General features: G+C 43.9%; 1 protein-coding gene across 6 annotated transcripts; it reads left to right on the top strand.

Moving 5' to 3' along the window:
* Window positions 1–8: 8 nt before the first annotated feature.
* Window positions 9–26383, top strand: MORF4L1 (mortality factor 4 like 1). 6 transcript variants are annotated; one of them, XM_075431520.1, is made up of 14 exons: window positions 9–147; window positions 4941–4987; window positions 8098–8165; window positions 10036–10062; window positions 10484–10570; window positions 11302–11382; window positions 13963–14025; window positions 19231–19256; window positions 19909–19997; window positions 20300–20401; window positions 22006–22094; window positions 23311–23483; window positions 23819–23903; window positions 25684–26383. In XM_075431520.1, the coding sequence occupies exons 1-14, from the start codon at window positions 108–110 to the stop codon at window positions 25766–25768; spliced, it is 1062 nt and encodes a 353-aa protein (XP_075287635.1). In that variant the 5' UTR covers window positions 9–107; the 3' UTR covers window positions 25769–26383. The 6 variants fall into 6 exon arrangements, with proteins under 6 accessions (XP_075287635.1, XP_075287634.1, XP_075287638.1 ...); XM_075431519.1 differs by having other exon boundaries at window positions 9997–10062; XM_075431523.1 differs by lacking the exon at window positions 10036–10062.
* The last annotated feature ends 444 nt before the right edge of the window (window positions 26384–26827 follow it).

Below are 26827 nucleotides of genomic sequence, written 5' to 3'. Positions count from 1 at the left end.
AGCGCGCCTGCGCGGCGCCGCGCGGGCTGGGTCCGGCCGCGCAGAATGCGGCGGAGGCGGTGAGGCCCCCGCGGGGAGGGGGCGGGAGGAGGGAGAGGCACTTATAAATGGCGCCCAAGCAGGACCCCAAGCCCAAATTCCAAGAGGGTGAGTGCGGGTGGGGGGGTTGGGGAAGGGGAGAGGGGGGCGGTGCTGAGGCGGAGGGGCCTGAGGGGAGCTGAGGCCTGAGGGGAGGGGGGGGGGGCAGAGGCCTGGTCGGAGCGGGAGGCCGGGCCGGGGCCGGGCGCTGGGTTCCCGCTGCCGCACCTCCCAGCGCTCGCTGGCAAGCCCGGCTCTCACCCCGCTGCTGCCGTGCGTTTCCCCGGCTTTGCGGTGTGGGGGGGGCGAGAAGAAACAAAGGAAGCGATTTAAGGGGGGGCACACACACCCCCCCCGCTGTTCCTGAGGAGCCGCGGTCGGGCGTGCGCGGGGCTGCGGGGAGCTGTGCCTGCGGGGAGGGGGCGGGAGCCCTGGCTGGAGGCAGCCGCTGCCCTGGGCCGGGCCGCTCCTTTGTAATAAGGCGGAGGGTGACGACAGGGCCCATGGCTCCGAGGCGAGCTTTCGGTAGGGCCTGCAGCTAGGCCAGGCTCGGAGCCCGGTGGTTGTGATCCCGCAGCGCGGGGGGGATTGGGGTTTTAGCTGTCACTGCTCAGCCCTGACAGTGTGAGAACAGGCGGAAAAAACGGGTTCCCGTAGTCTTTGTCTCCCTTCCTGTTCCGTCTCTTTCCTACCAGTGAGACTTGGGGCTTTCCTGTCCCCTGTTCTTCCGAATATGCTTCATTTTCTTGCAGGCACAGCCGTTCATTGGTGTTAAAACGGTTGAAATATCTTAAGTCTGTCAGCATTTTTATCTTCTTGAGTTTGAAACATGGTTATTATTTGCTGTTCGTGGAAAGGGAGCTCAGTTGGGGACCTTCATGCAGGGGGAGTCGTGGAGGCAGTGTCTGGACTGCAGCTGGCAGCTGTGGTGGAATCCATATTTACAACAAAGCACCTGATTTTTTTTTTTAGATAAATGAGGGTCAGGATTATGCTTTTTCTGACACTTGTTTTACATACATTTTGATTTTTAGATAATGGTTGCGTTTGGTACTCATATAGGTAGATGAAAATGCTAGACAAAGGTAAATGAAAATAGACTTCACCCTGTCCTCTCTGCCTGTCCCTCGCTTTGCCTTCCAAGCAAGGCTTTCCACACTGTTGTGATTTATCCTCAGAAGAGCGGTTTGCAGAGGAGCGACTGGACGCCGGCCATCCTGGGTAGCTTAAACAACACTGTAATTGTACGGGCTTCGTGGCTGCTGGTGTCGGAATGCATTCAGTGGTGCATCAGCATTCCATGCCACGCGTTAGTACCAGTGATATTATTAACCTGCAGAAATAATCAAGATTTTAATTTATGATTCACATTATAGTAATTAATGTGAAATCAGTGAACTGTGGAAACGAAAACTTAAGTAGAATTCCAGGCTGAAGTTATGTTCACAGACGTAGGAATATGAGCAACCTAAATGTAGTACAGAAGTTAAAATTTTTAGGCTTTTTTCCACAATGTAAATCTGTTTGTGATCTCAGCTGTAACATTAAAAGAGGAAAGAGTGCGGTGAATAAAGCTTCCTGGAGGCCTGAAACTTAGATGCTTTATTGTGGCCCTTCACAGCATGACAAATGCAAATTCTTTTAATTGCAGGTTTTCAAGCTAAATGTACATCAAAGAGTGATAGGTAGACTTAGAAGTTATCCGTCTTGGCGTTTTTCACAAAGCAAAGTGTGAGGAGGAGACTGAATTTATTGTGAAAAACATATGAGAGCTAGGAAAACCTAAATGTCAAGCCAGAAGTATGAGTATAGCTGTACAAGTGAAGGGACTGATGTTTTTATGTAGGCATGAGAAATGAGATCAGCATTTGGACAAATATGAATTAAGAGCTGTAGGTACTTCAGGTGCTCTGCATCTCAGTGCTGACTGTTTTTAAAGTAAATATGAAAGAGTCTCAGATGTCAGATTCAACTTCTGAGTTCCGTAAGGCACATCTTTTTCTTTTCTTCTGCCGATGGTGATGAGACTTACGTGTTTTCTGGTCTCTTCTGAAGATGCTGGTTAGCTTGCCACTTGGATGCGGGTGGGAAGGCTTCATTGGTAGTTGTGTATGCTTGATCCACAGGTTGAGAACCTCCCGTTTCTATAAATACTCTGCATGTGAGACAAGTGAAGCAGTGGGCGGGTGAGTTCTGACTTCCCCGTGCTTTTCCTCATCTGAAGTTTTCCGGCAGCGCGGTGAGGCCAGGAGACGTGCCCGTTCAGAGCCCAGCTGATGTCTGAGCAGTGTGTAGCCCTTTGCATGCAACAGACATGCTCTGTGAGGCTTGGCATCCAGGGGTGTTAAAAGCACGTTCCAGTATTTTCTCCTGGCTATTTCAGCTGCAGAGCTGTTCTACAAATACTCTTTGGGACAGGGAGGAGGTATGGGTGTTTCGCTGCAGCGGTGGCAGCGTGTGGGAGGGAACGGTCTGTAGGTTCAGAGGAGAGGCCTTGTGCCTGTCTGCAGTCAGCTGGGAAGGAGCAAGAGCCTGTTAGGGTTGTTCTATTTTCATGATAATCTTTCTGCAAAACTGACATCCATGTTGTGTTTTTTAAATAAGTAATTCTTGATAACTGTGGGCATCTTCCCTAGAAAGACTTTGCATAATAATTGAAACAGAGATGTGTTTTCCAGTAGCACTAGTGTGAGCCCTACGATGGGTGAGGATAATAATGTAACTTCTGATTGTTAGCCCTGATTACGAAGACTTTTTTTTAATAAAAGTACTGGATGTATCAAAACGAGCACTTCTGTGAGAACCTTTCTAAACCTTTTTCTTTCTCGATGCGTAGAAGTGTTGTACCAGTTGAAATACGTTTCTGACAGTTTTGTGTTCTCAGACGTTACTGTGAATACTGGTTTCCATTCTGTGGAAGGCATGGGATCCTACAGATTGGATAATAATGAAATCTTGAAGCATGAGCATTTCTTTCTAGTCAACGTGGGAATGAAGTAGGAAATTTATGGTTGTATCGTATTCTGTCAGAGCCTGGATGTGTTAGATAGAATGTGATAGTAGCCATGCTGGTTGGAGAGGCCGTTGCTGTATCTGCTTGTCGCCCAGTCTTGGTGGTGAAACGGTGTCTGAATGCTCCCTCATCTGCTCCAGGCAGAATTGGGTGATTTGTCATCAGCTGCCTGACAAACTGTACCAGAAGTGTGTTTTGGGAATGAGTGCAAGAACTGCTCTGACCTCTTACTAAAAAAATAGAGGTATGGGGACATTCAGTTTCTGTTTGCAGAGCGAGTATCTGTTCAGAGACCATCTGGTTAAAAGTTTCATCAACATTGTGTTACGTGTCTGTGGGGTGAAGAGGCAAATAAAGCCAGAACTGTATGGGATTCCAGAGAGTCAAAGTGAATGGTATCACAGAATCACAGAATAGTAGGGGTTGGAAGGGACCTCTGTGGGTCATCTAGTCCAACCCGCCTGCCTAAGCAGGGAATGGTATGATGTGCCACTGACTGTATTTATCACTGGAACATACAAAAGTGGTTGTGACGAGCAGAGTAAAATTTACAGTGGACGGCACTTCTAAACCTGTAGGCCATGAACAGGTCCTTCCCCACCCTAGTCATTCCTGAGCTGCTCACGGGGAAGAAGGCACCCAGAGTTCTGTTGCTGGAGAGACAGACGGGCACGTCTCCTGGCCTCACCGTGCTGCCGGAAAACTTCAGATGAGGAAAAGCACGGGGAAGTCAGAACTCACCCGCCCACTGCTTCACTTGTCTCACATGCAGAGTATTTATAGAAACGGGAGGTTCTCAACCTGTGGATCAAGCATACCTGTGGACAGCTGTGCCTCCTTCCCAGCCCAGTCTGGGGCCTGAATAAGCTGGGGCCTGAATGACCTGTGCGTACGTGCACTGCACAGCCTGCACATGTAACTGCGGCAGCTCTCTTCTGCCCTGTATGTCCTGGAAATAATGGCGAGGATTGAATGTGTGTTATGCAGCTAGTCTCTCTGAAAATGAAGTACTGCAGCTTTCAAGAAGGAAACATCTGTACTCAGATATCCTGTGTTAAGTACATTCAAATTCCCACAACATAACTGCACAATAAGACCTTGCCATTGAGGGGGGGGGGGGGAAAAGCCCCGGACTGAAGAACAGTCTCTTCCTACTTAACAACCACAAAATGAATGATTTTTCTTGCTGTTGCACAAACCTGGCACTCTTCTGTACCACAAGTTGGAGGGAGAAACAATGTCAGGGTCTCTCTCTTCCTGACTGCATTGAACTGGAAGTACCAGGTGGTGCAGTTCTGCAGGAAAAGGAGCGCTCATGACACTTGCTTTCATTTCTGTCAGAAGCTTAAGATGCAGAGGCTGAAGCAGTGCATTCGTATCAAGCCAGTGTGTTTTGGTGTCTGCATCTGAAATTCAAGGCTTTGAAGAAGTTCTCTGTGCCAGCCCTGCAACAGGAGGCAAGGGTGTCTATAACCTCAGCTGGCGTTGGCTGGAAGTATGGGTGGGAATGGAAGTTTTGGTGTCCGTTGTTTGCTGACGTAACCAGCTGTTCTGCAAAACTCTGGGCAGGCTTGGACGTGGTTTGCATGCAGCTGGCCTTGCATGAGTGCTCTTCACAGAGGTCCTCAGGAATCTGCTTCACGGCGTAAATAATCACAGCTCTGATCCTCTTTTGTACGAGAGTGAATTTGCTTCTCAGGCACCAGCCTGCTTCTCAAATCAGTCTCCGCCTTTGAATTTCTTTCTAGGTTGCCACTGGATTAATTCTGTGTTGTACTTGATGACATATATTTTACAGAAATGGCACATTGGTGGTGTTCTAAGATGTTTGTCTGCAACTTTCTTCCAGGTGAACGAGTGCTTTGTTTTCATGGACCTCTCCTTTATGAAGCAAAGGTGGGTGTGGTTACTGCTGCAGATGGTTTTGACTGTTCCCCAAGAAAATAAGGAATTGTATTAGTTTACCTGCTGTGCCTCACTAGATGGGATTAAGGGCTGAAACTAAAATGAACAAAAACCTGATAATCTATGCAATAGGTTTTAAATCCTGGAGCTCTGCATTATAGAAAAAAATTCAGAAAGCCCGGTGGTACTATGTAGCTACTCTGGTAAACTGCTAAAGGCCGGGTGGTCTTATGTGTTGAACACCCAATACCCCTGTGTTCCCAGAACGCTGTGCTCGTGGGACTTGGTGCTGCTGCTAGTGCATGAGCGAGCAAGTTAGCTGCAGTTTGAGCTTCCTCAGAGGTGTAGGTGGCTGAGTACAATCAGTGGTCTTCAAATGGGACAACGCTGCAGAAGATAATGCTGGGTTAAAGTGACAAAGGAAGTGGCATTCTCAGTTCTGGCTTTTTAACTGCAGAAGCCACGCATTGCAAATTTATGACTTGGAGTATCCCTGCTGCTTCAGTTGCAGGCCTCTGCTGCGACACTCTCAGTGGTGTGCTTTGCTTGTGGGCTTTAAGCAGATGTCGCTGCCATGCCATCTGTTTTACTGAGGGTAGAGCTCCTAATTTAACCGTCTGTTTCCACTTCCTCCGAAATTGAAACAAAGGGCTTTTGTAGCTGTGTGGATTAGAGGACTTGCAGAAATTCCTGGTGCTCCTTAAACAGAGATTTTAAATCCATTAGGTTGTAGTGCCAGTAAATGTTAACTGATGGGACAACTTTGGAGAAGTGGTAGTAGGGAGGCAGCTAGAAATACTTGACATCTCTTTTCATGCTATCAGGAGATAATTGTTCTAATGTTAAAATAGCATCCAGATCACTGACAGGGGACCTGCTTGTCTAAAACATTTTCACTGTAGGGATTCTACTCTCTTTTCTCCCTTGCTCTAGAACTGGAGAACAAGTTCGTTGTGAATGTATGCTCAGTGTTGTCTTCTGCTAGGGCCTGCCCTGGTGCTGGTACAGAGAGGAGAGTAATCAAGGCTTCTACTTTTGTGAAAACAAACTTGTGTTAGCAGCAGACTTAACTGGTCAGTTAAACAGCCCAGAGCTGCTACGGTGGTGTGCTTCTCCATGCAGTGTCCCTCGTCTCCTTTATGCGAGGGTGGAATGAGTGTTGCAGGAACTGGCTCTGCCAGCTTGGTGCTAGAAGGGATTTCTCGGTTGGCAAGACAGCTTTTGGCTGGCTGTTTATATTGCAAGTCTGCATCCTTCTGGGCTCTCGACATGGCAGAAGGAACTGGGTTTAATTTTACAAAGATACTTTGTAGGTAGTAACCATAGATTTTTACCTGTTCCTTTGATCTATTTTTCTTCTGTGATTCTCAATACAGAAGTTGTTTCATTCCTGGTGGCCATATCCTTCGCTTCCCATAGCAAGATGACCAGAGAAGCACTGGTGTTGGTGTCAGTGTAGTATGAAAAATTGTGACAAACAGTAACTGTACATCTCTGTACAGTGCGGAGTTAAATGATACTCAACACACTTCTAACCTCCAGCAGGAAGGAAAACATTTTGGTACAGAAATACATTTGAATCTTCTTTTACTTCCTGCTCCCTTACATTCTTCAAACCAAATAGGCGCTTCTTAAGCACACAGTCTGTTCGGCTGTCAAAATGAGCCACTGGTGCAGCAGTGTATTGACAAGATGAGGATATCCTTACTCCTAGCTGCAAGTCTAGGTGAGACTGAGTTTAAGTTCCCTGTGTGGCATTTTTGAAATCAGTACTGAAATATGATGTTCCTCTCTATGCTGACAATTACTTTTTTTTTTTAATTGGAGAGGGTGCAGGAAGGAATTGCCACAAGAGTTGAGAAAATGCTGTACAGCAAAAGGCTCTGCCCTCCCAAATACTTAGAGGTACCTCAATTAGCCTGACAAGAAGATGGCAATTATGACTTCTATGAGTCATTTTTTACTTCACTGGAAAAATATCCATAAAAAAAGGACTGAAAACTAGAGCCGAAGAGGGTGATTCTTCATGTTTTACGACACCCTTGTTATCTGGCTGTTGGAGTGGTACAGTGGCATCTGTATCTCGGTGTATCGAGAGCAAGACTTGATACCTTGCTGGAGGAAGTGCCTATCCAGGCAGAAGCAGATGGATTTAAGTTGTTACAGCAAAGAAGTTCAGGGGCATGAAGTGAGTTATGTAGTTTCTGTTCTGGGCTATGTTTTTGCAGGAAGAGGCATGTCTCTGGCTATGTTTTTCTTCTGTATAGTTGTGGTAGCTTGAGCTCTTACGTGCCAGACTGCAGGGGTAGGAGGAAGTTGTGTTGTTACCGGGCAGCGTGCACGCTTGTTCCAGCTCCCCTGAGCATACTCCTCTGGGTGAGCTGAGGCAGGGTCTCGCAGGCTGCGAGTAAGGCTGTGCTAAACTGTAAGGCAGAGAAGTTTGAGGGTTGCTTCTGAATCTAAGTGATACTCTGGAACGGTTAGAGCTACCTTGTTGCATACGTGTTCCCTCTTTTAATGGTCTCGCCTTAATACCAGTGTATGAGGAAGTTACTGTATTCATCGGCCAGTCTTTTGATGGAAATAACTGCTTTTATTTACCTCATGTACACATTCTTAACCTGGACAAAGCCCTTACTGCAACTCTTTCTACTGAATATAATGCTCTCTCTGTGACTGTAGAGATCCATATTATTTATTTTACCTTTGAAGACTCCTCTACTTCAGCCAGCTTACCTGTCTGTGAGGTAGGGGCCTGCATGTGAACAAGCTCTCTAGTGAATGGCTTTTGGCTAACCTGGGGGTAGTGAAGTGACTGCTTGTCTACTCTTCTGGTCATCCGTGGGGGTTTCTGAACCTTCTCATGAATGAAGGTGTCCCTTTGGATAGCTGAGCAGTCGCTTGTTTGCCTAGCCCTTTCGGACCCGTAAATAGGCAGTAACGTGTTGGAGAACTTACTTTCTGCTGTGAAATAGCTGCCGGTATTTCAACTGCTTGCATGGAAATCTCTGCATGTTTTAACTCTGAAAGCTAAAAAAGCAAAACTCACTCAGACCTTGTTGTTCTCTTTCGTACTGACTGAACTTTCTTCTCTGTTCCAGTGTGTAAAGGTTGCCATAAAGGACAAGCAAGTGAAATACTTTATCCATTACAGTGGTTGGAATAAAAAGTAAGTATTGCGTAAAATGAAAGCAGTGTTTCATTTTCCTTTATGGGAAAATGCAGGCTTTGTCAGCTTGAATGCGAGCTAGCTGGACTAGCACTACCATGTCCCTCTTGTTAGGAGACTGGTTCTGAGATCGACCTAAATGGTTTTTATACAGAAGCCAGTGATTTATAGCAACACAAAGAAAACATTGCTGAACTAACCGTTTCCCCCAGAGCTTTGGCTGTGTAGGCAGGGTAGCTTCGGGTGTCAGTAGACTAATGGAAGTGCTTTATAGCGTTCTGTTTGTTCAAGTTTGAAAACAGTTACTGTAATTCCTCCCTGGCAGAAATATCTAGTACAAAAACTTCCTTGTTACACATTGGTAGGAGAGGCAACCCCTGCTGAAGTGGAGCAGAACTCTCTACTCAAATACACAGTGTACTTTACTTTTATACCGCTTCTGGCAGCAAAGTTGGTGGCAAAGATTTGGAGCAGCATGCCTCAGCGAAGGCCGTGTTCAGGACGGGAACGGCTGCCTGGTTTAGTCCTTCACAGGAGTGGGTTTACCTGTATTTCAGTTTTTGCCTCTCATGCTGAGGTCGAGTTAGAGGTGCTTTTTCCTTTGCAAAAATAGTAGGATTCTAGGTGAGGGATTTCTGAAGAATAAAGATGTCTCCATGAAACAAATGTTTGGCCTATTAAAGGTGAATACTGAGATTATTGCATTTATGTACTTGTCTTTTTTGCTTTGATTTGAATTCTGTTCTGCCACGAAGTTCTGAATTTAGGAAAAGTGGAGTTTTTTCTTGGCAATTAAAAGCTTCAGCTCTCCAAACTCAGAAGTGTTTCAGAGAGCACTTTTTCCTGTGTTGTTGGGTTTTGTTCCCTTTCAATGCTGCAGACTCCAGAGCGCAGACTCTTAGTCATTAGTGTTGCGATCTCACTGATGTGACTAAAAGCTGAACTTCATGTTTTAATATGCAACTTTTAAATATGTGTCTGCTCACCCCCACCCCCCCTGCCAAATGGACAGATAAATGTTTTATTGTAAACACCAGCAGTTACAGGGAGTGTAATTGATTCTCATGGTGGCTGCTGTATATTAATGAGGCAGCGTAAATTTGATACTTCCTCCTCTTGTTTATCTCTGAAGGGTGCCTTAAGTGATGTCGTGCCTCCTGCTTTTCTTGCTTGCGCTGTTTGAGTTTTTTTGCCTTCAAGCTTCCAATTAACCACATTAAAAGTGGCATTGCTGCAAGATCTAGACAACTTGGGCGATATGACTCTGTAATTTTGGTTTCTATAATTATGGTCTTTTGTTACTTGTTAATTGCTCGATGACTTAATTTTTTTGTGAATATCAACAGTTAGGATACCAAAAAAGTTTCTTCATCCTACAGTGTAATGTGCTGCACAGTTACATAGCACGTCGTTTGAAGGTCTCTTGCATCTGTACAGACAGGGTTAAGATAAGTGGCTTAAGTACCTGACCAAAGCACTATCCTAAAAACATAGTTTTAGAATCTGTACAGCTGGACATGTTTATCTGTAACTTCTGGATGATAAGCTTGTCTTAACACTCTTGAAGACCTTGTGCTCCTGTAGTAGTATTGGTTTTGCCACCGTGATGTTCCGAGACTGGCAGCTATTGCCATGAAATGAAAATGACACAGAACTCTTTCTATAGAAAGAGCTTTAACTTGCATACTTTAGAATAGCTTGGCCACTTTTAATGTGTTTTATTTGAAATAAATTGTCAGATTGCTCAAATTATCCACTCTTTGTCAAAGTGGAATTCTTGCTCATAACGGCAATTTCCCCAACACCTGTTCTCTTAAATCGTTCACTTCAGATTCTTCAAATATTCATGCCATCTTGGTTTCCTTCACAGACAGAAATCAGAGCTCTTCTTCTTACAGTAAGATCTTATTGCTGAATTTGTTAACCTATAAAATGTTGGAATAGATAAAGGAAACTTGCTTCATAATACAGTTATGGCTACAGGTGTCCTATAATTTAGTAAGTGTAGAATATTTTTTTTTCCTGAGATGCTTCTTTTAAGTTAAAGACAGGTCCCCCTTCCTAAATTGCCCATCCTTCAAGTTTGGGAAACTCTTTGGAAATGACTGAGGGTTATACTTCCCTAGAACAATCATTCAGCTTCAGTCAGTGGGGAATACGTTTGGTAATTTATACTTGCAGTTGTGCCAGTCCATGACTTGACACAAAAGCAGAGTTCAGTCTCAAATTCTGTGCAGTTTTTAATTAACTGTTGCGTGTAGAATGCAATTATGTAGTGTTTTTGAATGATCGTTTGATTTTTTTTAAATTTTTTTCAGCTGGGATGAATGGGTTCCAGAAAGCAGAGTGCTCAAATACGTGGATACCAATTTGCAGAAACAAAAAGAACTTCAAAAGGCCAACCAGTAAGTATTTTTGTTAGACGTCGTTGTCAGTAAATAATGTTTTTAAAGAGCCTCAATCCAACAACTATTTCTCAAGGGAATTTAGTGAGTTAAAAAAGCCTTCAAGAGGTGTTCATATGTTAATTTATTCTTGAGATGCTTTGGCTTACAGAGATGTTCTGATCTTTGTCCACTAGCAGTTTAGAAAGAGCAAGCTGCTACTTAGTTTTAAAATGGTGACTTAAGGTTTTAAGGAAAAGTAGGTTGATTAGAGAGAGGCAGCCTGACATCCTGTACAGCCTGTAACATGGAAAGGAGGTGGCTAAAAATTACTGTTGTGCAGTATCCTTAAAATATAGTGATGAGTGGTAAGGATCTTCCTAGATGGCTTCAGTATGCCTACGAATAGTTTGATTTTTATGAATGCGAATCTTCCATTTCTTTAATGGAAATGCTTTTACTGAGAAGCTGTTTCATACTTTTTCAGAAGCAGTGTGCTGCTTCCACGTGGTTCACAATAACAAGGGTGGTGGGAGGTGGGGAAACGAGTGTTCATACTGCTTGCTGGGTGTTTTATGAAGCCCAGATCTTCTTGGTATTGAGTTGAATTTGTTGCTGCTCATGACACGTACTGATTCGCAAAGCTGTTTACTAGAAATTCTTGAAATGTTTTGCATGACTTGTTACCCTTTGGGGGAAAACAAGCTTCTTTTTCCATTAAAGTCTTATCTATGAATTTACTCTTTTTAAAGGGAACAATATGCAGAGGGGAAGATGAGAGGTGCTGCTCCGGGGAAGAAGACTTCTGGTCTGCAGCAGAAAAATGTTGAAGTGTAAGAAGCTTTTTATTTAAAAAAAAAAACAACAACAAAAAAAAACCCACCCAGAAAGCCTCCCAAGCTTTTGCTTGTCAGTTTTACTATTGAATTTTAAATAGCGTACATAGTATTTTTCTTAGAATGGTTCTGCAGGCTAAACTACGTTATTTCTGACACAACCCATACAAGAGCTGTGTTTCACTTTTATGATACCACAAAGGCCTTTGAAGTATTTTATTAAAACTGCCTTCTTAGATTGTGCCGTGTTTAATACTGAATCAACATACTGAGTAGCCGCTAACACTCTATACTTCTTTTGCACTCTGTTCCTCTAAAGTTAGTGAAGTGACCCTCAAAAACTGGTGAGTCCTCGTAAGACTCGTGTATCTTGGTAAAATCAGTTTCTGTATGGAATTCTACAGTTCCTTCAAAGTGTACCAGCACTTTGAATGAAATCCGTAAAATGCCTTGCCTTCTTACTGTACAATTGTTAAAACTGTGTAAGGAGTCTTTGGTTTGCTGTTTTTGACAAAACTAAACCCATATGCTATTAAAAATGGTTTTTCATCTTAAGAGACCAGAAGCAAGTTCAGACATTTATTGGAAAAAATAATTTCAGGCTGTAACTATCAGACTTCTTTCATTCCATCCTCCTTGTTTTTCAGAATAGGCTTGTATGGTGGTACGTTTAGGTTCCCATGCAGTTAGTACAGCTCTACTGCTTTGCTCACGTGCCATAAAATTCTTCCGTTTGGGGTAGTACTTTGTTCTGAAGATGGTTGTTAATAGTGTGGAGTTTTGAACTCCTGACTTCACTTATGATTCTAGTCTTCATGAGGAAGCTGCTGAAATGACATAAATTCCGAAGAAGAGCATTTGGCAGCAGCCTCAGATTTCATGTCTCGTTTATGGGCAGCTTTATGTTATGAAATATGTATCATTGACTTGAGAAGTGCAGCGGTAGTGGGTACAGTTAATTTTTTTTTCTCCAGATCCTGAATGCAGATTTCTCTTTGGAATTAGTCAAAGGCTAGCCAAGGCTGTAAATTGGCTCCTGGTCTCTGGAACGGGGAGTCCAGCAGGTCTGGCCGTAACGCTGCGTGCGTGCTCCCTTGTGGCCTGTTGCTGTAGATTGTGAGGTGTTTACACCACCGCTTTGGTCAGCTCAGGACGGACCTCTGGCAGGGACGTAGTCACCTGTTTGTCTTCATTTGGGGGTGAAAAACACCCGAAGCCAAATGCCTGTTTAGACAGTTCCTAATCATTGTCATTAAAATCTAATTAAAACAGATCTAAATTATGACCATTACTAATTCAGCTGCTTAAGGGGCTGTTGCACCTGAGTCGTCTTGCGTTTTAGTCAGTGGGAGTAGAATTAATTTCACGTCAGTGTGACACAGGTAGTGATGACTCAATTGTAAACGTCTACAGTTTGCATTATAGGGAACATCCCAGTAGTAACTTCAGGACTGGGTTCCCCGTGCTGTCAGCTTTAGTCATCCTGGTAGTTCAGTCTGGTTGCAGGGGGATGAGTTGTTCTCTCTGGCTGAGTAGACGCTAAATGGTGACCTGTGCTTGAAATCAAAGTTGGCTTAATCCTCTCAACCGCACCTAGTAATGTTGCATCCAAGGGAGACCCACACAGCAGAAATGACTGCATCCTAAGCCTCTGCGTAACCCCAAAGCTTGAAAGCCTGTTAGCAGGTCTGTCTTTAGTCTCTGGTTGAAACCAGTTGGGCAAGGGGAGTGGCTTTGCTTTTTGCTGTCATCACTATGAGGGGTTGTTTCCAGCACAGCAACACAGACAATAAGCTAATTCTGTGGAACTTCTGTTTCATGTTGATTGGAAAAATTAATTCCTTGATGGTGGCTTTTCAGAGTTGTAAAGGGGAAGAAGGGAAACTTGTCATTAGAACAGGAGTCTTGCGTTTTGAAAGTGACTTATAACAGGGTCCCATATGCTTGTTGCACTGATCTTGCTCCTAGTCTCTAGCCATTACCAGCATCCAATTTGTCCTTCTAAATTGTACCTGTGCTTCTTCCAACAAAGTCTCCCTTTTTTTCTTCCCTATTTGGAGGCTGAGGAAAGACTTTGACTTAATGTAGCAGTGATGCAGGGTTGTGATACTGATTAACCAAACTACTGCGTCTCACATCCTGCTTACAGCTAAAGGCAAGATGGCTTCTGAAAAAACTCAAAATGCTGTTCCAAAATAAAACTTCTGGATTGTTCTCTTGTTGTAAATCTGAGGCTGTTGCAGATATATAAAGTACTGATGGTGGGGAGGGGGAGAAACTGATCACGCAACTGTTCTACACTGTCAACCTATTTGGGCCTCAAAATTTACCTTTTGTAGCATTCTTGGAGGATGGAACAAAGGGAAAGGTAACTTGTATTTTGAAACTTATTCTTCAGATAGCCAAACAATAATGGAAAGGAAATAACAATCTAAGCACAGCTTATCCTCCAGGAATGTTCAGTAAGACTATAATATGCTGCTAAAAAGGTAACATTTTGAATCTTAAATAGATTCTCTTTAAGGCTAAACACTAGGTCTGACATTCTTTCCTTAACTCAACCCCCATTGTGCCTAGATTTTTCAGACGAGATGGAGCGCATACTGTTTGCTGTTTGGAGACCCCTACAATATCGACGCGGTGAGTTAAGGATGGATTGTCAAACCGGGATTTTCATCCTGAAATCCAAATCTCCTTGCTTTCATAGATTTCTTTTGGAGACTCTTAAAGTCCTCGGTTGTAATAATAATGTAAGCCTTGGTAGCAATTCAGTTAGCAATTATAAGTACTGCAGTGTATAAATTTTTTTTTGTTTGGTTTTTTTTTTTGTTAAAACCAGTATGGGCTACCAGGTTGTAGTTTCTCTGACATGTATACCTTTTCAGCTGGGATAGGGTACAAGATGATTAGTCAAATGCATTCAGTGTGTCCGCTGTTTAAAAAGAAGTGGAGGACAACTGAACTCAGATTTTTGAAGCTGGGTAGTTCTGGAAGGCTACAGTTGGTCTGCATGCTTACTGTAGCCCGGAGTTCTGTCTCCGTGGGACTCGACAGCAAACTGCACGGTGTTCTCGAAGTCTTGGGAGCAAGGCTGCTGTGATAGATGGTGTTAGAAATGTGAGCTTTGAACCTGCTTCATAATGTGCAGTATTTTTATTGTTGGTTTGAGCCTGTTCAGAATAATTCTTTCTGTAAACTGCAGCAACAGGTTCAAAAAGCTTTTGAGACTATTTGCAGACTATTCTAGACTATAAGCAGTATTTGATCAAATATGCATGAAATGCAGGTTGTATACGTTTGTTTTTAAAATAATTATTCATCTTACGGTAACTATAAGCTATCAATAGAAAAAAAATTTGTATGGTTATTAGCAGGTTGTCAAAAATGAAATACAACACTGCAGACACTGGCTTCTCCAGACTGTTTTATGTGTAGCTCTGCTGAATTCCAACTTCAAAGAGTTGATACTACCTTGATGGGCCTGTTATGATTAACTTGAAAAAAAGCCACAGTAAACAATCAGTGTTAATGGAAAATCTTGAGAAAATAAGAAGGGCAACAGTGTTCTGGAAGGAAGATATGGCACTGAACAACAAATTTGAGAATAGCGTCGGTTTTAAAATGATACATATGCAAGCAGTCTCATCAGAGGTGCTCTCAAAACAGTGTCTCAACTTGGGAGTTACTGTCTTTACTTCTAATAGAAGTCTTGTTCTTAATCTGAACGTATTACTCAAAACATATGCTCCTGCTGCATGTCTCTTGTGGCATCCTCTGCTATCTTTGGCACAGCTAGTAGCCCTCTCCCAAGCTACTGCAAGTCCTCTAAATGTCAGGCAGCATGTGAACACTGCCTACGTGCCAGTTGTCTAGGGCTGTAGCAACATCGGAATGGCTACACCGGCTCAAACCGGAGATTTTCCTCACCTTTCTGCTGTCTGATGGTCACCAGTGACGTGTGCTTAGGGATAATCAAGTGAGTCAAGTCTAGGCTGTTCTCCCCCAAACACCCTTTTTGCTTCTAGCAGCCTGTAATTAAGGGACTTAGAGCTGTAGGCTGTGTCCATGTGATGGATTTAATAACCCTTTGTAGGCCTGTCTTATTTATCCAGTAACTTCGGAACAGTTGGGCTTCTGGCAGTTCCGTCATCTCGTGGCAGTGTGGTGCCATTTAAATTCAGTAGTGCGTTGAAGAGGGGAGGAAAGAGGATGACTCCTCCTGTCTTTTTAATGTCCCCTGCTTTGGTTTTTTGGTATTTCATGTGTCCTGAGGAAGATTGATTAGTTCTTCAAGCTTCATCTTTTATCTCTAGTGATACCTCTGGCACATTTCCTCTCCCTGCCCAGTTGACAGCTTGAGAAAGCCCTTGTCCACCCAGTTACACCCGGAAGAGGAGCTGGTGTACACTACCAACCATGCTTTGTTCTCTTTACCTCTTCTGGTTCCATTGTGTGCCTTCTGCGGGCAGGTTGCCTCACCAGGCACAGGAGACATACGTGTACATAATCCAAGTTTTTATCCTTTTGCTAATAATGTTTAATGGTTGAATTGACTATTCATAGGAATGCTTCTTCTAACAGCTAGTTAGTGACCAAGCTGCGTGAGCAATAGTGACTGATTTCATACCGTTTTCCAACATACTTATTTTTCACACTTGAAAAAATATGCTTTCATTTACATTTTTTATTACTAGTCACCTTGTATTAGGAGCAACTTTATGATTTCATATGGCTTAGTTACAACTGTTGGTTTCTCAGTAAACTGCCACCTGATCTCCTTTTTCTGACATTTACAAGCGTATTGAACTCAAATGCCTGAGACCAAGTGGTAGCTATCTTCCTTCTTTGCTGCCCCTATCTTAACCAGCTATTGTAGGGAGGTGCTAACAGACCTCCAAGTCCCATTAAAGGCACGTGGCTTTTAGGAAAGTGAAGTACTTGTTATGGTCCACAACACTTTTATCCACCTGGTCATGGACTCCTAACCTTCCAAGGCCTTGGTTTTTCCCTGGTGTCATTTGTCTCTGAATTCTATTTTCTAAGCTGTTTTTATTTTTTACTGACAGCTCTCTAGACGTGTCCAAGAAGACACTCCAGATAAGAGCTCTGAGCACTAATGCCAGCTCTTTTCTGCAAAGATTACTGGCTTCGTGAGGTGGTACCCAAGGTTCTGTGGCAGATACTGGATTATCTTTCTTCTGATCAGTCTCTGTGGAAGGGCGAAGTGCAGCCTTTCAGTATGTTGTCTTCTGTGGCATCCTCTTTAGTCTTACCATTTGATCGTGAACGCAGTCCTGTTTTGGATACTGAGACAGGAATTTCAATATTATGCTCTTGTGGCATGGACTGCTTACTTTCCTTCTGTCACCTTTGATACATAGCATTTTGTTGTTGTGAGCTGTTGGTAAGCTGTAATACTGTGTTTTCCACTGACGATCCTGTTTCTACATAATTTCAGATGGTTATGTCAGTAGTTCATTTATTTTTGGCTTTCTAATTCAGTCTTACATTTTAATCCCTAACACTTGAATATTCTTGTTGTAGCTGCATGTTCTTATTCTGCTGAAGTAAAACCCTGTGGCGGGGGCTGGGTTAGCTTCGCACCAGAGCTGATAGCTGGCCCTGCTCCACGGAGGAGCTGCTCTCTGACTACGGTGGGATGCACCCGTTAAGTCTGAACTGCAAGATCTTTAGCACCTTGCACCTCTGTTCAGTCTTCTAATTAAAACTCTTTCCACAGAATCTTCCTTGACACTTCCATGCTACTTTTTAGTCTTGTTGTCAGTTTTCAGTGAAAAATGGCAGTCAGCAGAGGAATGTGTGCATGAAGACTAGCAGCTGGGCTGTACTTGCTGTGTAAGGAGTTAATGGAAGCTTTTGTACTGCCCTTGTACAGCAGGATAGGGCTTGCTGTGCATAATGTGGTTGTGGAATGGCACAAAAGAATGTGTTTTAACCTATCCTAGATACCTTTCAACTTCTCAGGCTCCAACTTCTATCAGTAGGGCTGTCTGTAACCTCTGTGGTACAGATGCTGTGTCTTTCTCCGGGATATCGAGCACGCTGCGTGCTTTGGTTACTGCACACAAGAGCAGCACTTCACCGTGCGCAGCTGCCTTCACCTAGTGAAGAGTGGTATCCCAGACAGTCAGCTGCACAGGCTATCAGAAGTCTGCCAAATGCTCATGTTTTGTCTCTAACCTTAGCTCTTTCCGTTTGTTCCCTAACTCAGATTTGTCTTTTAGACTTTGCAAACAGGTGGCTGCTCTGGCTTGAAGCAGAGGCGTATGGCTTGAATTATAAGGAATGAGGTGGGAGAGCACAAGCACCTGCCTAGAATGGCTTCTGGTAGACTTTGTGCTTCAGTAACACAGATGTGGTTTACTGGCTTAATTGTGGCAGTGCTTGAAGTACTTCATATTGTCTGTCCCAGTTTAAGACTCTGCTTCTAGACTAATGCTGAACGTTGTTTTTATCTTGTGATTTTAATTCTGGAAAGAACTCCCTGTTCCTCCTTGTTTACTCTAGGTTTGGAAGAAAATATGTTCTCTTCAGTACACAGGTCCATTATCAGTGACTTAACTTGGCAATTGTTACCTCTTCCTGGAGAGAGACGATCTTTATTCTGCCCACAGTTTAAGCCTAATGCTTGTTTGTGACTTGAAGCTTGAAAAAAGCCTTACTCTTCCTATCTTCAGAGCTTCCTAGAAACTCTGCTCGCTTCCTCACCCAGATAAAGCCAGTTCAAAGCCCGAATACAAAGGTCACTGGAGATGGTGGTGAATTTCCAAGGAAATAATCTTGCATGGGTAAAGAGTTTTATCCACGTAATCTGCAATTTTTTGAGAGGTTTCAGTGGACTCCTATTAATAGCAAGTAAACTGAAATGTGACTAGTAGTACTCTTCATTAAAACTTTCTGAAAATGGTTAGTAAGTATACAAAGTTCAGATAAACTGTCCTGACAGGTATTTGTTATTAATTTTGTCACTGATACTCTTGACCTATCTGAATATTTACATGTCATGTGCATTGTATTTCAGGTGTCTTTAAAATTTTTGAAAGCACAGCTCTTCATCTGGAATTTAAATAAGGGCTAAAGATAGAGACTTTAGAGGAGTCTGAAGTGTGTAAATGAGAAATAGTAAGTGTGGAGAGAAGCGTTTGGAAGAAGATAAATATTAAGGGCCATGCTATTTATTTATTTACTGTCACAAATGTTTCTAAGAAGTGTCAAGTGTAAGCGCGATCTCCCCTAAAAGTTGGTGGTGGAGTTGTAGGCAGTCGTTGCAGCTTCGTGCATGTGATTCTGGTAGTGCTATTTAAACTTCCCTTTACTGCTGTCACGGTAAAACCGTGTTTTCAGTGCTTTACTGGAAGTTAATTCAGTTGACTGAGATCTGTCTTGTCATTCCCAGCATTTCTGTTTCCTTGTCCCATGTTCTGTCTCTAAATGATCCCCGAAAAAAAGAAATACATCACCCACAAATCTAGTGTAGTTTTCCAAGAGAGCCTGGAAAGTATGAAGCATCCGTAGATGTTACTTGTGTGTCAGCCAGTACCACTTTTAGATACTCGGGTGTTCTTGGCATGCCTTCTGGGGTTTAGTGGATTTAGTGATTCCCTCCAAAAATGCTGAATTCTAACCTGCTACATGAAAAATCTTGTAGTATCGTAACTGTGATGCAAAGTCATTTCCCTCATGTGCTTTTATCTAAATATTCCACAGGCCACTGAGTATTTGCTCATTGCTCTGAACTTAGTGGACAATTTTTCTGGCTTTCTACTTTCAATTCTTTAAGTACTGTCATCTTTATGTTTGCAATAATTTGTGTTCTTCTTGCAGGAAAACAAAAAAGAACAAACAGAAAAGTAAGTATGTCTTTATTTTGTGTACGAGTGGATATCCTTAGTGAAGGGTCCTTAGCTGGAGTAAGACCTTAGATCTGCCTCAGCTAAGCTTACTTACTGTCGCCTTGTGTTGTTCCTCTTGGACTTTGGGTGTCTCTTCCTCTTGCTCAGGAGGAACGCATACTCTTCTGGTTTGTACACAAACTACTTCTTTCAGTTGGTCAAAATTTTGATCTCTTGCAAATGAAAAGCGTAGTGATACTTCCATGGATCTGTTGAAATAATTTCAGAAGTCAGACTTACGTTTTCTTGCTGAGATGGGGTTGTGACAGATCTGCAAAGCTGAGTTGCTGGTTCCACAAATTCTTCCAAAGAATGTTACAGATGCTGATGTTGGTTTGGTTTTAGTGCAGAAACCTTCATCTTCAGAGAAGTATAAATATAGCAGTTGAAACTGTCACAGATGTGTGGGACTTCCAGAATACAAGTAATAGTAAAAACAAAAAACACCAAAAAAAACCCCAAGCAAAAAAAAACACCCCACAAGTGAAAAGGTGACTTGAGAGAAATCTGAATCTTACTTTTAAATCCTTACTCTCATTTTTTTTTTACTGGTGTTTCTTACTGACTTTCCAGATTTCTTAAGCAGCCTAACGTCTCTTTTTCTGTACAGCTCCAGGAATTGGAGAAGGGAGCAGTACCAGTGAGACTCCTCAGCCTCCGAGGAAGAAGAGGGCTCGAGTAGATCCAACGGTTGAAAGTGTATGTAGTTCTGATTCTCTTACAGGATTTTTGATACAAAATTTCTTGTTTTGTTCAGAAATACAGGCACCATACTTTGTCCTGCAGTATGACAGTGTGAGCTGTTACAACTTGGAAAAATAAGGTTCCCAAGTGGCCTTGAAAAATCTGAGCTATTTGTTTATTCCCTGTGGAGCCTACAGGAATTACTGTTGTAGTTCCTTAGTTCGGTGGTGTATTTCAGTTGTGAAAACAAGGAATATGGATGACTCTTAGCTTGAACAATTACCTGAAAGTAATTAGTCTGGCTTCACTTTTTTCAGGAAGAAACATTTATGAACAGAGTTGAAGTGAAGGTGAAAATCCCAGAAGAGCTGAAACCATGGCTGGTAGATGACTGGGACTTGATCACCAGGCAGAAGCAGGTAATGTGTCCAAAGAACAGTCTGGCCATGTGTAGGTGAGGACACTAGAACGGGAATTTCGTATTCTCTCCAAGTGCAGTGTAGCAAAGACTCTTGTAGAGTCTGACAGCAGCCTGGTGGCTGGCTTGGCAGTTCTTATTCCAGTTGGGATTTAACCAAAGGTCACCTGCGAGTAGGACCTTGGCTCAGCAGAGTTGCATGTAAATTTGTAGAACGGGCTGGGTCTAATCAAGCATAAGCTAGCAAGGCAAATAGTTTTAAAAACTTATTTAAATGTGGTGTTAGCTCTATGCATGCTTGGTCTGCTGGTATGCTTTGAACAGTCTAGTTGGTTGGTAGAGCGTTGGTCTGTAGGAACGTGACATGTGATGCCTGTTTTACCTCGGCTCCTTCCTGCCTTGTTTAGGTGTCCCTCACTGCCAAGTTCTCAAAGTATCTTAAGTTCTTCTACAGCTCTGACAGAAAGCTGTCGCTTAGGGTAGCCATTCTGAACTTCTACCAGGCTGAATCTATATAAAGCTTCCTGATACAGTAAATTAAAGTTGGCTTTCCATTTTAAGTGTAAAACACTTCCATGAACTTAGAACATATTAATAGATCATGACTTGCTTCCTGTATGAAACCACTACTAAAACTGGCAAGAAAGCATAGAAAATAATACTGTTGAAACCTGTTATTGTTCGATAGGCTGCAACTGCATGCTCAAACTTACTGCTGCTCCGAGGTACTGTCTCTGTTCTTGCAATCCCAGACATGTAAAAATCTTGTTCAAGTTCTGTGTGATAAAGCAGACTTTTCTTGGTGAATACAGATCTTAAACTTGCATCAGCAGCAAAGGTGCTTAAGCACCACTGAGCTACACTGACTCCAGTTCTGGAGACTTGCTTTCACCCCCCGCCTCCCCAAATGTCTGTAGTGCTCTTGTGAAAGGAAATGGATAAGTGAACTGGGGCCCATGCCTCAAAAAACCCCCAAGTACATGAATTTGCTGCTGAGCCTTGCTGCATACAGCTGGGCTAGTGTCTGTGGGTGCAGATGATCTGTGTGTGGTACTAAAGATGGAAGTTAACCCGTGGTGAATCACAGCTGGGAATATTTGTCTTCAATTTTGCGAGCTCCGATGTAGCTCGGACACTCTTCAGCCTGTGCAGGCAGGGACCCTTCGGGCGGGTGCTTGGCAGCCTGCTTGGCTTCGCAGCCGTGCCAGGCGCTGAGCTGCTGGAGCAGGAAGAGCAGCAGGCGGACGAACAGGCAAAATGGTCCCCGTCGCTGCTGTGCCTGGTGCGTGGCCTGGCGTAGGTAGGTCCGTAGGGGCACGCGCGTGCTTTGCTGCGTGCCCTTCATGCTTGGGGTGACTTCAGCAGGTCGCCGTCTGGCTGCTGTGGAGTAGCACAGATGTTAGATGGAAACAGAGATGTAGTTGCTGTTAGAGATTTTTGTATGCACAACTAAAACAGTTGGGTGTTCCTCTGGTAACAACAGCTTAACCTGTTGATTTTATTCTAGAAATGTCCCCGTGTACATTGGCTTCAGTTTAGCATGCAGATACAAACGTCTGCGTAAATTAGACAACTTGTGTTTGTTCAGCTTTATTTCTTTTGTAGCTCTTCTATCTTCCTGCCAAGAAGAATGTTGACTCCATTTTAGAGGATTACGCAAACTACAAAAAATCACGAGGAAATACTGATAACAAGTAAGTAGTGGTCACTTCCAAGCTTAAATACCACTTTTGCTGTTGTTGTTGGACTTGTATTTCATGGGAAATTTAGTAAAGGTCGTTAAACGTGTCCCAGCCCTATGTCCAGCTTCAGGTTTGAGACCAAGGTGATCGGGGAGTTTAGAAGTCTTTGAGGAGGCAACTCAAGAATGCAGTTCTGCTCTCTGGATATTAATTCTGCTTCCCCCAGCTTCCCTCAGCCTGCTCCTAAAGGAAGCCGATAGAAGCCCAGTGAATCGTTCTCCACCCCTTCATTCCAGCTCAGGCTTCCTGTGTTGGGTGAACAAAGGCGTTGGCACTTGCTGCGGATGAGCTGAAAGCTACCGAGCAGATGAGCAAAGTGTGGCTGTGTGGGTGGACCCTCTCGTGGAGGTAGAGGGGTGGGGGTCAGGGAGGCAGGCGATGACTTCTAAAAGCATCAGATGAGCAGAGCTAATTACCTTGAGGTGATAGCTTTGAAGATTCGTGTTTGTAATTACCTCAGCAGTCCAGCCCTGACAGCAATCAAGGTGTGTTTATTCTTGACGAAGCTTTCCTGTTCTAAAGGGAGCGAAACTAGAAATGTGAAGCTGTGTTCTTCCATTCCAGAGGAAGCATATTACTGACTTGGCAGGGTGTTTTGACATTCTTTTATGTAATTGTCCTAATGTCTGTTCTAAATTTGTTTGCAGGGTGGAGTAAGGGTTATGCTTCTCAGATTTGCAGTGTCACTGCCAATTCCTACACAGTTATTCTTCAATTAGTTGTGAGGTTGGAGGCCTGCGGGAGCGTGGCATTGAGGCCTGGATGGAAAGGGCCAGTTGCCTGAAATGCTGGGTGGCCGTCCCCTGCTGCTGTGCAGGGGCTCAGGCTGAGTACTTAAAGTAGGGTTGTACTTTTAAACTGGTGTGAGTTGGGATTAACTCTGGTTGAAAACAGAAGAGCTGGTAAGTGTCCTTAGGAATACCTGCTGTTGCTCTGAAAGGGCTGCTCCAAGTGAGTAGATGACTAAAGGCAAGGCTTTTCTTGGTTTGCCGAAAGTCTGAGTTCAGAGCGGTCCGTTTCTGAAGGTCTTGAAGTGTGTCGCTCCCCGCAGCTGTATGTTGAGGTCTCCAGGCAAATTTCCTTGAAAACTCTGAAGGCTGGTGAAAGATCTCATCTTGTGTGCAGCCAGTCAGTAGAACAAGGCTCGCAGCGTTTCCTCCGTTTCCAGGGAGTACGCAGTCAATGAAGTTGTGGCTGGAATTAAAGAATACTTCAACGTCATGCTGGGAACTCAGCTGCTGTACAAGTTTGAGAGGCCTCAATACGCTGAAATTCTAGCAGATCACCCAGATGCTCCAATGTCTCAAGTCTATGGTGCCCCACACCTGCTGAGGTTGTTTGGTGAGTATGACCTCGAGGGAGTTGAAGTGTTCAAAGGCTGCCCCGTCCTGTTGGGAGTCTCGGGGGGGGGGTGTGTGAACTGCAGAAATTTGACAAGCGACTCTGAAGCACGTGGCTTCATTCTTGCACACTCCATGTAGCTAAAATGTTCAGAGCCATCCAGGGGTTTGGAATGGAAATGGATTTGCAATAGTCTGGTTATTTTAGGTGAGCTTGTATATGTTGGAAGAGATTCCTGGGCTGCTTTTATAGGCTACCCTGAGGCTTTAGACTGTACTGAAATACTTACTGAGGCTGTTGTTTATAACTAACAAGTGCTACTTCTTTTGGAACAGTACGAATCGGAGCTATGCTTGCTTACACTCCTCTTGATGAGAAGAGTCTGGCTTTGCTGTTAAATTATTTGCATGACTTCTTAAAGTAAGTACTTCTGGAGTCTTTCAGCGAGAAAGTAAGTGACATAAACACAGGCTGTTGTCATGTGGCCAGCTCTCAGTGCGCGGTGGCTATATAACACACATGTATTGTCTCGGGCCTGTGTGCGGCGTCTTCACCGGAAGGTTGTAGTGAAACTTCTCAAAATCCGCTGTACGGTAACGTGAGTAGGGAGAGGAGTTAACACCAGCCTGTTACACTGAGGTTGTTGCTAGTGAGACGTGTTTACATATCTGTTAGTCTGCACTTCTAAGCTGTCCAAGTCTGCTACTTGTTTCAAAATAAATGTTGAAGCATTTATTTGCCGTTTCTGTAAAAAGCAGATGACAATTATAGCAAACTATTAAATTACACAAGAGTTACTCAACAACAATTGGGCAAATGTTAAAAACTGATGAGCCTCACTAATGTTATTTCTGGGACAAACTGTCGTTGTAGCGTTGGTGTGCCGCACTGTGCTGTGGTGCTGTAGGCAGGGTAGGTTTGGGATGAAAACCTTGTCCTGGGTAACACAAGACTTAAATAAAAAATGTGATTCTAAAAAAAAAAAAAAAAAAAAAGAAAAAAAAGAAAAACCAACCCAGGCAGCTGTATTCAGCCGTTTGGTTTCGTTACTGCGCAGAGGAGCTGCAGAGCCATTTGCATGGCTCACCTGCAAACGTCTGCCGAGTGTGAGATTCTGGAATAGGATTAAACTCCCGTGTAACGTCCAAGGTGTCGTACCTGCGTTCCCCACGTGTGTGTACACGCGTGACTTCAGCAGCTTCCGTGCATCTGTGCCGGGCTGCGGGAGCTGAGCGTCGTGCTGCTGCCGTTTCTGCCCATGTGTGGCAGCCTCCGGCTGCGTGCCGGCTCGCAGCGACCTGCAGCTTTTTGCTGGTGTGTTCCTGCCAGTCCTTTTGGTCAACTTTTACTGAAGCCACCAACTACCATTTGTGACTGTGATGCGGAGGAGAAACGTTCTGTGTATTTTCATTTTAGTGGTCTGCTGATAGCATTTGGAGACACCAATTTGTAAATAATTAAGGGTAACAAAGCATTAAGCGCTTTGCCAGTAAATACCAACTTTACCTTGTGTGATCACGTAAGCTGTTGGAAGAAAAAAACCTCTGCAGCAGAGCTAGGGATGGATCAGCCTGACTTCCAGGGCACGCTAGAGTCCGGAGTAGGTCAGAGTCCTTTGGGTAAGTCTGAAGTAAGCGCAGCTGCTAGAGGGCTTTGGGCTGTGAAGACAGCGACGTGAAGCCAGCGCGCTGACCAGACATCCCCGAATCCAGCTGGTGAGACGCAGCGGGGTCTAACGCCCATCTTCTGCTGTTGCACTTCATTGGCCGCTGCTCGTTTCGCTCTCGCCATCACTGGCTGAGCTGTTTGAGTGCCGCGTGTGTGCAGACAGAACTTTGTGCTGTCCTGTTCCTTGTCCCTACCCCTTTGAGTACGATTGGTAGGAAATTGATTCTTGGCGCAGCAGCTGGCTGAACCTCAAATGTGAACTGTGTCATCCTGTTAATCTCAACCTCCCTGTGCTGGCTCGGAGCCGGAGCTGCTTGACAACTTGTTTGGAATGGATTTTTTTCTTTTTTTGGCATGAGCTGTTGCATCTTTAATTGCATTACACAGCAGACTTTGGTAGATACGCGTTAGATTTGTACTCCTGAAATCGCATTTTATGGTCTCAGCAAGCACCTGACGATTCCCTCACGGTGCTAAACAGTGGAGACTTCAGGCAAGAAGACAATTTAATCTTTTTATTGTTTTTTCATAGGTATCTAGCAAAGAATTCCTCGGCACTGTTTAGTGCCAGTGACTATGAAGTAGCCCCTCCCGAGTATCACCGGAAAGCAGTGTAATGCCGTGCGGCTTTGCACTGAAGTGATCACGGGAGCCTTTAACGCTGTCCACTTCTGCGTCCCGCTGTGCACCTCCCCGTCGCACAGAGTGTGTGAGCATCACGTGAATAAAGCTGTGTGTTGAAAATGGAGCTGGCATTTGTAAGTTCTGAAGATCTCTTGTCCCGAAATGGAAGCTTATTTAATGGGAACTCTTTGGTGTTTCTGGCTTGCTGCTGTTGTTTGCCTCAGTGGAATGTAAAAAGAATGCTGTGCGGTATCTCATTGTGTGAACTCTTCAGTGCTCGTGGGTCTGTTCTGACATAAGATTTGCTTCGCTCATCTGCTTTATTGCGTAGTAACGACAAAGCCAGACTCTGACCCAGGAGGGCTGGGATCTCACCTAGTGTTGGTGCTATTGATTGGTCTGACTTTCAAACCCTTTACTTTCTTGGTGTCGGAAGTAAAACGTTTGGTCCATAAATGTGTGCTTTTATTGAGATAGCTGAAGGACTGTGACTTTTTTTTATATTCTAACAATAGAAAGATGCATTACCATATTGTAGTGTCTTAGAAATGTTGGTCTTTCACAGATCTGTTTTACAAATCTTCAAATAAACTTTTTTTAATTTCAAATGTTGTTTCTAAAGTTTGTATTTGCATCAGTCACTACCTGATGACAGTGGCCTGTGAAGCGTGATCCGAGTGTATTCAGTGCAGCATCAAATGCTGCAGTGCGAACTTTGGAGGTGCGGTGTTCGTTCCGGTTCGAAGGACGGTTAGTTAAAGCCCGTGCCCCCAGTTCAGTGGGGGAAGTGGACTCTGTCTTCAGGGCGATGATCTAGTCCGTGAGTAGTGGTGATGCAGTTTCATTATGTTTGTTGCAGGATTCTTAAAGGCGGCTTCTCAAAAGCCTGAGCCCCGAGAGCAGACTTTGCTGGGCTTCTGCCAATCGCTTTCCTGTTCTAATTCGATTTTGTGCGCACGGTAGCACCTGAAGTAGTGAGCTGGGGGGCGGGTGAGGCGTGCTGTGCGTGGCACCGCTCGGGCCGCTGTCCGTAATGCCTTTCTGAAGCTGTT

This window comes from Opisthocomus hoazin, chromosome 10 (genome assembly GCF_030867145.1).
Source record: "Opisthocomus hoazin isolate bOpiHoa1 chromosome 10, bOpiHoa1.hap1, whole genome shotgun sequence".
Taxonomy (NCBI): domain Eukaryota; kingdom Metazoa; phylum Chordata; class Aves; order Opisthocomiformes; family Opisthocomidae; genus Opisthocomus; species Opisthocomus hoazin.
This window is presented reverse-complemented; position numbering and strand designations above follow the sequence as displayed.